At 34.7% G+C, this 14220-nt stretch overlaps 2 protein-coding genes across 2 annotated transcripts; both read left to right on the top strand.

Annotated features, from left to right (window-relative positions):
• Nucleotides 1-860: 860 nt before the first annotated feature.
• Nucleotides 861-4317, top strand: LOC145101442 (RNA-binding KH domain-containing protein). Its single transcript, XM_079038646.1, has 7 exons — nt 861-1003; nt 1362-2026; nt 2113-2601; nt 2688-2927; nt 3017-3351; nt 3443-3539; nt 3619-4317. Exons 2-7 carry the CDS (start codon nt 1382-1384, stop codon nt 3748-3750), a joined length of 1938 nt encoding a protein of 645 aa, XP_078894772.1. The 5' UTR covers nt 861-1003; nt 1362-1381; the 3' UTR covers nt 3751-4317.
• Nucleotides 4318-7662: 3345 nt separating this feature from the next.
• On the top strand, nt 7663-10734 carry DELTA-OAT (ornithine-delta-aminotransferase). Its single transcript, XM_079038648.1, has 10 exons — nt 7663-8124; nt 8605-8713; nt 8779-9009; nt 9080-9239; nt 9327-9382; nt 9473-9625; nt 9712-9809; nt 9913-9993; nt 10096-10329; nt 10409-10734. Exons 1-10 carry the CDS (start codon nt 7973-7975, stop codon nt 10557-10559), a joined length of 1425 nt encoding a protein of 474 aa, XP_078894774.1. The 5' UTR covers nt 7663-7972; the 3' UTR covers nt 10560-10734.
• The last annotated feature ends 3486 nt before the right edge of the window (nt 10735-14220 follow it).

The following is a 14220-nucleotide window of genomic DNA, read 5'->3' on the forward strand; positions in this document are numbered from 1 at the left end:
CTACAATTTTCGGCTTATAGCTAGTAGCAGGTGCTGCCAAACACAACCCATATGTTTCTTCGAATGCTCTTTCATTTTAACTATATTCAATGTTGAGAATCATAATCACTTTTATCTTTTCTTGTATGATTTTTTGTTCATTTTTATCCTAAAACATATCAAAACCTCTTGTTCTTGTCTTGTAGCAACTATTAGTATGTTGGACAACAAACATAAGCTTTTTGAAACTTTTAAGAAATAAAAAAAACTCGAATTCAAGAAAAAATTTTATTTGTGGTTATAAACTTTTATTGTAAACAAAAAAATTATAATCCAAAAATGTTTTTAAGTGGTTTTTGAGAGTTTTTATAAACTTTTAACTTTTCGTTTTTATATTTTATGTGTATCTTCGGCGACGAGCTTTTAAAAGTTTTTAAGAGCTCTTAACTTTTTGATTTTGACAAAAAAAAAAACCCCAATTTTATAAAAATTTATGTTCAGACTTAATGTTTTTATATTAAACAAATAACTCTTAATCCTAATACTACTTCAAATAACTTTTAAAAGTTTTTATATTTTATATTTTATGTTATTCTTTCCTTTTAAAAGTTTACAATTACTTTTATCAAATATTTACATATAAATAAAATAAAAGTTACAATTTTAGATTTCTACTACCAACTACTAGCTTCTAATTAGCATCTAATTTTGCAAACATATGAAACAGCATGAACTAAAATACGATAAATTTGTTGAACCACAAACGGATCCGTACTTTTTACGGGTTTACCCTTCACATATGAAAATCAATTTATGAAGTTGTATAAGTTAAAGGATTTAAAATAATAATTTTTGTAACGGATTCATGGACCGAACTTGTTAGTATAAAAAGTCCATGGGGAAATATTTGTAGTATGTGGGATGTGTTTTATAAAGGCTCATCTTTATTAGCTTCGATACGCACATCTTCGTAACGTACTCTAGGGTTTTTTTTGGGGTCCTTCTTGCCGTTCATCTCAATCAGGTCCGATTCCCTTCGTTTTTGTTCTTACCTATTATGTAATTAATGCATCCATACAGTAGTTTTGGTTCTCATGCTATTAATTCGTTGCTATTATGGTTTTTTGATATTTTTGTCATGTTTCATTCAATCTCTTCTATTCATCGCCCCTAAATAGTTCTTTTTTGGGAAAATTTGAACTTCGTATTTATAATTTTGATTGATTGTATTTACCACAATCTCTTAATTCCCCTGTGATTTTGAGTTGCTACAACTTATCGGCAGTTCCAATTTAATTGATTGAATGATCTCCACTAAATACGGACAATTAAAGTTTCTATTGCTTAATTCTTTATTTATTGGCGTTCGTTGATGCGTGCAGGAGGAGTCGTATTGTGAAGTATGGGTGAAAGTGGAAAGCGGCAGCGCAACAAGAGGGAGAGAGAAAGGGACAGGGATAGGGGGAGGGAGAAAGACGGTGGCAATGGCGATCATAAGAACCAGAGAAGAAGAGGAAACGAAAGAGATGATAGAAGTAATAACAACAACAGGGGTAATGATGAATTGGTTGCTTACAGAATACTATGTCCAGGCAGATTCATTGGCAGTGTGATTGGAAAGAGTGGGAAGGTCATAAATTCAATAAGACAAGATACAAGAGCAAAGGTTAAGGTAGTAGATCCATTTCCTGGCACCAAAAACAGAGTCATAACAATATATTGTTATATTAAGGAGAAAGAGGAAATCGAGCCTGATGAAGAACTTGGTGATCGTGACCCTTTATGCCCTGCCCAGGATGCACTTATTAAGGTGCATAATGCAATTGCAAATGTAGCAGAAACAGCTGGTGATTCTGATAAAAAATGGAAAGATAAGGAAGAATGCCAACTTCTAGTTCCAGCTAGCCAGTCTGCAAATATTATTGGAAAGGCTGGGGCAACTATAAAGAAATTAAGAAGCAGGACAAGGGCAAACATTAAAGTTACTCCAAAAGATATTAGTGATCCTAATCATTCGTGTGCCATGGACTTTGACAACTTTGTTGTGGTTAGCCTTTATTCTCTGAAATTCTCTCTTCATCTGAAGTTTCACACATTGCTGATACTCTATTTTCATTACTTACTTGAATATAGATAACTGGTGAACCAGAGGCAGTGAAGAAAGCACTGTTTGCAGTCTCCTCAATTATGTACAAGTTTACTCCAAAGGAAGAGATTCCTCTTGACACATCTGTTCATGAAGCTCCTCCAAACATCATAATACCTTCTGATGTACCCATCTATCCTGCTTCTGGTCTATACCCAGGTGTAGATCCATATGTGCCTTCCAGACCTCTTCCATCTGTTCTAGGTGGTTCACATGTACCAGAACTTCAAGGGTATGCGGATTCAGGGAACACATGGCCAATTTACTCTTCTGCCCTCCCTGTGGTTTCTGGGTATGGTGGTGCATCTGCATCAGGGGAGTTACTCGTAAGGGTGCTGTGCCCATTTAACAAGATTGGTCGTGTTATTGGAAGGGGTGGTGCTGCCATTAGAAGTGTCAGAGAAGCTAGTGGTGCTCGTGTTGATGTTGATGATACCAGACGCGATGAATGCATTATTACAGTTGCAGCAACAGAGGTAATTGTTCTTTACACTCTCAAAGATTCATCAATTTTTCTTTCTTTCTTTCTTTCTTTCTGAGTTGTTAAACGGAACTTGTGCAGTCATTGGATGATATAAAATCCATGGCTGTTGAAGCAGTTCTATTGCTTCAAGGAAAGATAAGCGAGGAAGAAGAAGAAAACGTTTCTTTTAGGCTCCTTGTCCCTTCTAAAGTCATTGGGTGCATCATTGGTAAAAGTGGTTCTATCATAAATGAAATTCGGAAGAGAACAAGAGCAGATGTTCGTATATCAAAAGGTGATAAACCCAAATGTGCAGATCCTAATGATGAACTTGTTGAGGTACTCTTGATTCTATCTATCTTTAAACACTTGTCTATGACTCTATTCAGATTAAAATCTAAGTGTTTTTTGAAACTTGAAACGTGTAGGTGATTGGAGAAGTTGGGAGTGTGAGAGATGCACTTGTTCAAATAGTGCTTAGGCTTAGAGATGATGTTCTGAAAGACAGGGATAGTGGTGGTCATAATCAATCTTCAGGGAATGATTCCATGTATGCTGGTGGCAGTGGACTTCCTGTGCCTCCAGTGTTGCCAAGTGTCCCCCCTTCATTGGGTTATGAACATAGTCATAGAGGTGAACCTGGGAGCAGTATGGGTATGGGTATGGGTATGCTTCCTTCAGGCTATGGATATGGTTCACTACCGATGAGTGACAATGGCTATGGATCTTTATCCTCTTCATATCCATCAAAGTTCTATGGAGGGTGCGTACTTTTCTTTCTTTCTCACAATATTTTTTGTACTTTTGACCTTTTTGCCCCTGTTATTTTGATATATGTATGTGATGTGAAGCAGATTGCCTCCTCCTGATGGTTCTGAGATGCTTATCCCTGCTCATGCGGTGGGTAAGGTGATGGGTAAAGGTGGAGCCAATGTAGACAATATTCGAAAGGTGATTTATTTTTTTATTTATTTGTCCCAAAAAAAAAACAACGATTGGTTTTTTGATTTGGGATTTTGTTGTTTGACAGATATCTGGAGCTGTTGTAGAGATATCTGATTCCAAATCATCGCGAGGTGATCGTGTTGCCATAATATCTGGAACGCCTGAACAAAAACGTTCAGCAGAAAACATGATTCAGGCTTTCATAATGGCTACCTGATTTCCGACAATGAAGGTGAATTTGGGTTAAATTCATGGGACCTTTTCCTTAGTGCGCATTTAGTTTTATTTATAGACATGAAAACGTATCTCCTTCTATTCGGTTCTTTCTGCTGGATCTCTTTACTTTCTTCCAAAGATCATCTGGGAGTGGCTGCATGCATGCTAAGATTGATTCATCTTAGGCTCTTCTGTAGTGTTCTATCCAGTGGAAGTCTTCATAAGACTTTAGTAGGATCTTTCTCTCATTCCATACTCTTTTTAATAACTCTTTGACTTTCTGTCTTTATGATCGTGCGTGCGGTTGTAATTTTAATCGTGATAAATTGATTTTTCTGAATATTTCATCTTTTATCCCTCTTGCTCTTTGAATCTTGGGTGTAATCCTTTCTTGAAATAATGCATTCTGAAATGGTTATCTGCTTTGCTTGATCTTCTTGATTCATAGAAAGTCGTTTTCTGCAGCTGTGGTAAAAACAGGAGAAAAACAAAGCCAACTCTGGAGATATTTTGGTAGTTTCTAATCTACCTAGAAAGTTCATCCTCTATAACTCAAATTTTTTTTTTTTTTTTTTTTTTTTTAAAAAAAATTAGAAACACAAATCTTTCAACATATTGTTCATGTTGTTTTTCCAACTTGAATTAATCCATGTGCTTCTATTTAAGAAATTACACCCTGTCTGTCTGTGATGGTTATAAATCCTGAACGTTTTTGTTCTTGCTTAGCTTAGCTTAGCTCATGACTTATTCTCTTCCTAATCATGTTCTTGCCATTCTGATTCACTTTTTTATTAAAAGATTTCAATCTAAATCTTTAGGCCTCTCTCTTTAAACTTTAAAGAGGTGAAATTTTGTAGTGTCTGGCTGGTAAAAATCCTTACTATGCACTGGCAGATTAGATGCTGCTTCACTGTTCTCCAATGTTTGGTCTCAATCTCACCCCATGTTAACTACACATTGTGATCCTACTTCTCCACTTTTGCACTTGTCAGTATATAAAAAACACAGCACACACAACTCTGCTAAATTTAGGATGGATATAGCCTGCCCAATAGATATGGAGTCATGAGTCATCATGATACACACACACACATGTGTGTGTGTGTGTGTATATATATATATATATATATATATATATATATATATATATATATATATATATAGTTGAGATCAAATGAGAACTTAAAAGTACTGGGGACCCCACTTAAAATGACTAACTTTTTTTTGTACACGACATTTAAAAAAACACATCATTCCATTCCTATAACAATGATTAAGATAATTGCTGAAGAAAGTTTGTAAAAAAACTTTTTTTTTTTTTTTGCATATGCATTTTAAAAAAAGTTTGATTTTTTTAAACGAATCTCTTAGATGCAGCCTTATATGTATGTTTGGTGTTGGTTTTTTAGTGCATATGATCTTATATGCAGACGTGTATATGCATATTCACATATATGCAAAAAAAAAAAGTTAGTGTTGTGGTGGATTTTTTTGCTATGAAGCTATAGGAGTGGAATGATGTATTTTTCTTTTGAAAATATTGTGTAGAAAAAAAGTTCTCAAGTTCCTAGTATTTTTAAGTTCTCATTTGATCTCAACTGTGTCTGTACATACATACACACACACACACGACTGTAAATTTAGGATGGATATAGACAGCGGTATAGACTATAGATATGGAGTCATGAGTCATGATGACACAAGTATGTATATATATGTTTAAGATGTTGAGGGTTATTTTATTTAGAGCATATAATAAGGTAAGGGAAATTATGTAATTATATGTACATCCGCTACCGGTAATTTCGTATAAAACTCTCACCAGTAAAAGTTAAATCTCTTGTTTTCATTTAGTGATAACATTGATTAATGTGTATTCTTGTGCTGCATTATGTTTGTGTCTTTGAGAGAACATAATAAATAAATATATAATGAATTGCTGCACACTGACTGCAGTGTGAAAAACTTGGGTCTTGTTTGCCTTTGTCAACCCACAAAAATGATATCTCGTATTCTTTTTGTATTATGGTTTTGGTTGGGGCAAGATGATTCAGTTTTGAAATACAGCATCCTACCTCAGTCAGTTTCCCCCAGCCTTTTTCTTCAATCCAACTGGAACCCTGAGATAACAAATTTACGATCAGTAGTTCTCATTATTTATATTCGGAGATTTCACAATCCTTCAAAGATGCTGCTAGTTTTTAGGCAATAATATTCATTCAATTCTGCTGTTTTTTATTGGGGTTGGGAAACTCTTCTGTTTTGGGTATATATTATTATGGTTTGGACTTAGTAGTGTCAGTCTGTTTCAAGTGCTACAATACAACCAATAGTGTGGTGGAATCAGCTTCAGCAATCAACACAGGAACACCTTGGGACTGACCTGGTAACTGGTAAGTAGATAGACCTGGTTGCTGCTGTTTTATTCAATTTTCATTTTATTGAGCTGAAAACCATTCCTTTTTTATGTGTTTCTTTCTGTACTTCATGTTTCTAGTGCAAATAGTCACTAAGCATTTTGTAGTTCATGTAATGAAAGTCTTCATTCATTGCTTTGCTTTGCTTTGGAAGTAGTAATATCAAACAAATAAAAAACATGATTATGCATGTCACACATTTTTCTAATGCAGTATGTGATCAATTTTGAGGGTGGATTCGCTTAAAGGTTACATATAGGTAGTAGGTTTTGTTATGAATTTGGTCCCTCCCAAATTGAAATGACTAACTTACCTCTATTTAATATCTTTTTTCAAATTACTAAAAAACAATTACAAGTGAGCGTAACCATGTCCTCACCACAAACCTTTGTTTGCAAACTTGGCGATCAACGGTGGAAAGAAGGAAATTTGCAATTTTAAAAATATAGGGACCAAAAAAAAAAAAATCAGAAAACTATATAGACCGAATTTGCAGCTTACTCTTTTATGTTTTTTTTTTATGTTTTTTATGTTTTATGTGTCATCATATAAAATCCGTTTTACATTTTCAGAGTAATTGATTGCCGTCATGATATTCCAACAAACAATCCCACTGCCTAACTACTGTCGTCATCGCACTACCCAAAAAAAATATTACAAAAAGAAAAGGATGTACATCTTAACAACCTTATAAAATAACATAAATAAAAAGAATTATTCATTCATGGCAAGCTTACAAATACCATACCACATCATTAGAGCTGTTAGAGAAACACTCTAGATATTACTTGTATGTGATGAAATTGTTTTGGATGAACTAAAATGATGGAAGGAAAACCAATTCATAATCACTTATGAATAAAATTCTTTTAATTTAATCTGAAATTTGGGATTATGGTTTATATTTGGATGAAACGTTAAAAGAAAAATCAGTGTAACAAGACACAGATACACCAACTCAAATCTTATAGGAGCGTATATCCATTTTTGAACCCGAGCTAGCCAGACTTATTTTTAACAAAAAAATGTGTTAGTTTAACGATTTAGGGACTATTGTAGATTCACTTTTAAAATAAAAATAAGGAAAAATCAAATCACAAAAATACCAAAACAGTGGGGTATCACCTTTTTGTTAGTTATCATAAATTTTGCATTATGTCCCGTTATAATTGCAAAATTGTTTTTCGACCACAGAAATCAGGAGATGTAAGAAAAATCATATATTTTTGCAGTCTTTAGTGTAATTCGTAACATCTGTTTTATGATGGGACGATAAAAAACATTGTCGGATTCGAGGTCTATTGCAAACTTGGCCTTTATTTGACAATAGATATAAAAAAAATGATCAGTTTTTAAATGATTTCAACCTTGCATTTTTGTGATTTTCCCTGATGTAAAAGTAAAACCATTTAGACCTTTTAAATTTGGAGTAGTTGGTTGTCGAAATTAAAAATATCAAGGAACGTTTAAAGGTCACGATTTTAATGGTTGATCACATGAAAATTAAAATGCTTTGCGGACAAAAACGATAAATCACTACTCGAGAAAGTTGTTACAATTTTTTGCACTTCTTGCGGGGGTCGGATAGTGTTTCATACAGACACTCTATCATCATCATCTGGGAAAGTGTGATCATTTTCATCAACGATCAGATATGAACTGAGGTGCGAGTTTTATCATCCAATTCCGATAACTATTGATGTATTTGGGTGAGATTTATCATCGGTTTCGAGTGCTAAGTAAAGTTTAATCCAAGTAATACGATAAATCACTACTTGGTTCTGTAATATCAAGAAATCGTCGCATATGGCGACCACCAGATCGCTACAGCTTGTATTCAACAGAATCAAGAGCAGGGGAACCGTTCGGTGCTTTGGGACTGCTACCGAAGGCATCGCCTCTCCTGCCGCCTCTTCTCGCCACCTTATCGATTTAGAACACGATTACAGCGCACACAAGTATACCCTCTCTCTCTCTCTCGACACACACACACACACACACTCACATGGGCTACGATTGTGTGTGTGTTTTTTTAAATATCGATTCGTGGGGTTTCTTGATTCTGCTATGTTGCTGTGTTACATTCTTACTGATATGAATTATGCTCCCTTCATTCCATAACTATGATTTATCTTCCCCAAATTTGCAGAAATTAAGTTTAGTAAGACACAAAAACTAGAGAATTTTGATGTCATTCAACTGCAGATACGAATTAGGAACACTAGGAGAATAGTTTTTAGTGTATGTGATTGCCTGTGTGATGTATATCCGAATGAAGGATTTCCAATATTATAAGAACAATGAAAATAGTCGATGAACTGCATCATATGTACAACTCATCATCATCATCATCATCATCATCATCATCATCATGTTATTCGGTTCTACATGCTTACAACCGTAGCCACGATTTGACCTTTTGAATGGTTGTTTCTCAGTTATCATCCTGTCCCTGTCGTATTTTCTCATGGAAAAGGGTCAGCTATTTGGGATCCAGAAGGCAAAAAATATCTCGACTTTCTTGCAGCTTACTCTGCAGTTAATCAGGTGAGATACACACAAGGTTTGAAAAAATTTGTTGATCAAAGGGGATAACTGGTTTTTTGGTACAGGGACATTGTCATCCAAAGATCATGAACGCATTAATGGAACAGGCACAAAACCTAACCCTCAGTTCCAGAGCCTTCTACAATGACAAATTTCCAGTCTTTGCAGAGTATTTAACCAAAATGTTTGGATATGACATGGTTCTTCCAATGAACACTGGTGCTGAAGGAGTAGAAACCGCTATAAAGCTTGCAAGAAAATGGGGTTATGAGAAAAAAAGAATCCCCAAAGACCAGGTACTAATTTAATAACAAGTCTTTAATCACTAAAATCCCTCAATTTCTCTGTTTGATGTGCATTGTGCAGGGTATCATTGTCTCATGTTGTGGCTGCTTCCATGGTCGTACAATGGCTGCTATTTCTATGAGTTGTGATAATGATGCCACTAGTGGATTTTGGCCATTGTTACCTGGTCAACTTAAAGTTGACTTTGGAGATGAAGCTTCCCTTAAGAAACTTTTTGAAGGTTTTTGAAATTCCAAATAATATTCCTTGCTTTTATACCTTGTCAACAAGATACTTATGTTCAATTTCTTCCACTTAATATACGCAGAAAAAGGAGAATATATAGCTGGTTTTTTATTTGAGCCCATACAAGGAGAGGCTGGGGTATATAATCTTCATTTTTTCCTCTTCTTTTCTATCTATTGTAGTTGCTTTTTTTGACGTTTTTGAATTTCTAACTTTGCGTCTTTATAGGTTATAATTCCTCCAGATGGTTATCTTAAAAGTGTGAGAGAACTTTGTTCAAATCACAACGTGTTAATGATTGCAGACGAGATACAAAGTGGGTTAGCAAGATCTGGAAGAATGCTGGCATGTGATTGGGAAGGTGTGAGGCCTGATGTTGTTGTAAGTTCTCTGTATATTTATTCTCCAAGATGAATACATTTTAAAAAAAAAAAAAAAAAAGAAGTTTATAAAATATGATATTTCAGATACTAGGGAAAGCATTAGGTGGTGGAGTGATGCCAGTTAGTGCAGTTCTTGCAGACAAAGATGTCATGCTTTGCATACAACCAGGTGAACATGGAAGGTATTAAGTATTATCCACTTATTACTTATATCATTCAGACATCATCTTATATAATAGAGTATAATTTGATAACACTTTTCACATGTTTATAATCTTTTATTAGCACATTTGGAGGAAACCCATTAGCCAGTGCTGTTGCCATTGCATCATTGCAGGTGATACAAGATGAAAAACTTGCCCAAAGGTAAATAAATAAAACAACCATCATCTTTACATCATTAAAAGATTAAAAAAAAAAAAGTATATTTTGTTTGTTTAAAAAAAAGTAAAAACAATGGTATCATAGATCTGCTGAAATGGGAGAGGAACTGAGAGGATTATTAAGAAAAAGTCAGCAGCAATTTCCTGATGTTGTGATGGAAGTTCGTGGAAAAGGCTTATTCAATGCAGTTGAGCTTATTAGCAAATCTTTATATCCTGCAAATGCATACGATCTATGTATTAAATTGAAGGAAAGAGGAATTCTTGCAAAACCTACTCATAATGCCACTATCCGCTTAACTCCTCCCCTTTCAATAAGGTACAATTACATAATACATGAATTAGAATTAGTATTTTCCATTGTTACAAATTTTTAATTTAAAAAAAAAATTAAATAGTTTGGATGAGATTCGGGAAGGTGCTAAGGCGTTTCATGATGTATTGGAATGTGATCTTCCGAAACTGGTGAAGGAGAAGCTGATGGAAACTACTCCAAAAGCTCCGGAATTATGTCATCGTTGTGGACGCGACTTGTATGGCTCTTCCTAGGAACTATTTTCATGGGAATGGAATATATTATAGATATTGGAATGGAATGGAATAAACAAGGGAATAGAATGGAATGGAATGGAATCAGTCGTTATATTTCATCATCATGTTTGTAGGACTGAACTGAATTTTTATATTTATATATGTAAACACAATATAGATGATTTTAATTTTACTCGAGGTTATCTTGACTATAACTAATGAAATTTTATCGACAAAAATAAAAATTAAACATGATAAAAGCTTATTAATATCCGAATTGTTTAACAAAAAATAATAGTTTATTCGTTCTTTTTAAAAAAATAAAAATGGAGAAACTAGGTGGAGTTCTTATGTTCATATAAAACTTAATATTTTTTGGTGCCAAATTGAGATGGAATAGATGGCTACGTGTGTAAATTTGGATCATATGAGCATTGAATTTTTGCCCAATTTTTAAAACCCAAATGAAGAAGGATTCTATCTTTGACTCGATCGTTGATATTGCATTTTCTTTGTTGACTAGTAGATATAGTAAATTCAATGTTTCTAGGTCGGAATGAATTAACAATCCAAACTTGATTTGATATATTTCTTTTTCATGCTAGTTTGATTTAATAAAAGTTGACTGACTATTAAAAAGATACTTTGTTTAAATCATTCATTATTCTTGTTGAGAGTTGTTATAAACAAAACGTAAATAATACTTTTGATGACTACCGGATTTAAATTGAAAAATCTGAAGGAAAAAAACTACTTGTTAAAGAAAACTATATTAATCTCTTGATACCTAAGAGTTGCAAAGGCTAAATGATTGTGTATAAATAGGAAGAAAGATATAATTATCTAACAGCCTTATATATAAGAACAAAACCATGCATGTTGACTTTTTTAGAGCTTTGTTGTAACCGAGTTGTTGAATGCCACCCTTTTGGGTTTGCAAGGATGAATTAGGGGAGAAGTCGTATAAAACACAGGTTTAGAAAAACCTTTAATGGTAGTACCTTAGACATAGTAAAGACAATTAGTCTTTCTCAAACCAGTTTTAATTACAACTCATGAACCTTTTGTGACCAATTTTGTAACCATTGTTGTTAAAGTTTGAATCATGCCACAAAGCATCTTGTAACTATAATGCTTACACTTTCAATTTTGCACCGGGAACCATTAAAACTATGGACTGACTCGGCATTGTGAATTGCTTAAAAAATACCAATAATCATGTGAACATATGTGATAAGTGCAAGCTGAATTAAGAACCCAATTATCATTGATACCTTGAAAACAATAGTAAGAACTTCTCTTTCGGAATCATCGTCACGAATATAGTTTGCAGTGTAACACCTCAAACTTTTTCACACTTAAAAAAAACTATGGTTATAAAAACATTCGGGTATTAACCCACATTTAATAAAACCGGTCCCACAAAAACCATTTACAATTAAAACTTTAGGTGTTACTATTAAGCATCATACAACTATAGCAAACAAATACAAATCACATCAATAATATGAATAAGAAACTTGACAAGCTCCACTTCATTCTCTATCTCTTAACTTCTAACTTCAGCCTATCATCTTTTCTCCTTAAGTACAACCTGTGATACATGACATTAAAAAGAGATACGCAAGACAATAATGTCTCGTAAGCTATGTGAGTTTGTGACCCAAAACATTTATCACATTTTCATCAAAAATATTTCATATTTGCAAAACACATTTCAAGTAGGCATTTCCACATTCCGTTCCGTATCAAAACATTTCATTAGTCATAACATAATTCAAAAATCATTTCTTTTCACATTCCATTCCTTCTTTCATTAAGGGATAATTCTGATGTGAATCATTGCCATTTTTATACTTAGGGCCTAGCAATATCTCCAAGTCTATACCAAAATGGAAAGAACAAAATCAGTTCACCAAGACATCATTTCCATTAGGACATCTATCTCGCGATAAGGAGGCGTCACCCTCGATAGATTCCTCTATATCCTGTTACGTGGACACCATTGTTAGAGCATGGAAATGCTCTACTAATAATGAGTGATAGTTAGGTTGTATTTTCCCTTTATTGTATTTTATGATGTAAATACTCTCCTTCCTATATAAAGGGATAATTAGTCATTTCTTACTTTAGCTAGCTCACTTTTTCTTAGTTAGTGATTACTTTTACTCTTCTAAAATGAAATCTAGAGAGAGAAAAGTGGTGGGTTCTCCCACCTAGGGAGAATTTCTCTCCCACCATGTTCTTCATGCATTATTATTATTATTATTCTCTCTTTGTTCTTAGCTTTCTTCCATGAACTCATAATATGTTCTTCGTGTTCATACTTACAAAAACACGATTAATCTCGAGATATCTTACTTCCGCATTCACCTTTCGTTATAAAAATGGGTTCCTACAATTGGTATCAGAGTCGTACCTTGAAGATCTCACGATTAGTTCAAGGGAACGACTCCCGTTCGGTGATTATCTTGTGATTTTTCCGTGTTTCTGCAAGAAAAATATTCGGGTTTCAAACCGGATTTTTTTTATGAAGTTTGTTCTTAGTTCTATCTTCTGGGTGATTCTATCCTAGTAAAAAAAAATGTTGTTGCTGCTGCTCGTTCAATTATTGCTGGAAAAAGATGTTCTTAAAAAGTTATTATTTTTGCTGTTGAAGAAATGAAGAAAAATGGGAAAAGAAATTATTTTTGTGGTCTTCAAAATGTTGAAGAAATTGTTCCAGGAGGTATTTGTTCTTGGAAATGAGAAGACGCAATTAATGGCTTATTTTCTTTGAAGTGGTTCTCTTTTTTTTACCCAGCAGCTTGAAAATCTTCTTGAGGTATGAACCTTTTATTCCTCTTTATTCTCGCTGTGAATCTTAATTTGAAGAAATATGGATGTAATATGTGTTTGTATAAAGCACCTTGTCCTTGTTACTCTTTTGGGTAAAGAGGACTCCACTATTTGCTCCCTCAAAAAGACAAAAACCATGTGACATTGTTCTTTCCCATCACCTTTTGTCCCTAAAACCCACTTGCACACTCTTCTTTTTGTCTTCCCAAGACCCACTTTTGACTTAGAATGCTTTATAAAAAGATTCCTTCATTAAAATATGAATAAATGGCATTTGCGGTACCATTTTTCATGGAAAAATAACATTTTTCGTCATATATTCAGCCATTCTCGGAGCCCCAAACCGTAGCCAAAAACTGCCTACCGGAGCCTCTTAAGAAGCCTCCCCGCAACCCCTCTCAAGCCTTGATCCAAAGCCTCTTGAGCGCAACCTACTCCCCTTGCTGATGACCCGAAGTCAGAACCACAATCCTTGTTGTTGTCCTCGGTTCGGATCCTTCCTTGCTTGGACCACAACCTCGCATCTACCGCAGTCTCGGATCAGCAGCGTCGGACCGCAGGCTTCTTCCTCCAGTTCGAACCGCAACGTGCCTGCTGCAGTCCTCGTCCGAAGTCCCTTACCTTCTTCGCATACCGCAGTCAGCCTGTCCCTCCATCTGCAACCCACCCATCTGACCCGCAATCACCTCCCACCCACAACCACTAGACTCCGACCCTCCCTCTCTTCTCCTTCCTTCGCCCAGATCCCCTCCCCTCCTTCTTCTTTCCTTCTAGCCTTCAGCTTTCCTTCCCTCCTTTTTCCTCCCATCCCCTCCTTTTTTTCCTCCCTTCTCATCAGCCC

The sequence above is a fragment of the Lactuca serriola genome, chromosome 4 (assembly GCF_051521515.1).
Source record: "Lactuca serriola cultivar US96UC23 chromosome 4, Lser_US96UC23_V15, whole genome shotgun sequence".
NCBI lineage: Eukaryota > Viridiplantae > Streptophyta > Magnoliopsida > Asterales > Asteraceae > Lactuca > Lactuca serriola.

Excerpts from the sequence above, each read along its gene's own strand:
- DELTA-OAT (XM_079038648.1), top strand. The coding sequence starts at position 7,973 with ATGGCGACCACCAGATCGCTACAGCTTGTATTCAACAGAATCAAGAGC. Across the intron at positions 9,383-9,472 it reads CCATACAAGGAGAGGCTGGG|GTTATAATTCCTCCAGATGG; the intron begins GTATATAATCTT and ends GCGTCTTTATAG. Across the intron at positions 9,810-9,912 it reads CAACCAGGTGAACATGGAAG|CACATTTGGAGGAAACCCAT; the intron begins GTATTAAGTATT and ends ATCTTTTATTAG.
- LOC145101442 (XM_079038646.1), top strand. The coding sequence starts at position 1,382 with ATGGGTGAAAGTGGAAAGCGGCAGCGCAACAAGAGGGAGAGAGAAAGG. Across the intron at positions 2,027-2,112 it reads ACTTTGACAACTTTGTTGTG|ATAACTGGTGAACCAGAGGC; the intron begins GTTAGCCTTTAT and ends ACTTGAATATAG. Across the intron at positions 2,928-3,016 it reads CTAATGATGAACTTGTTGAG|GTGATTGGAGAAGTTGGGAG; the intron begins GTACTCTTGATT and ends TGAAACGTGTAG.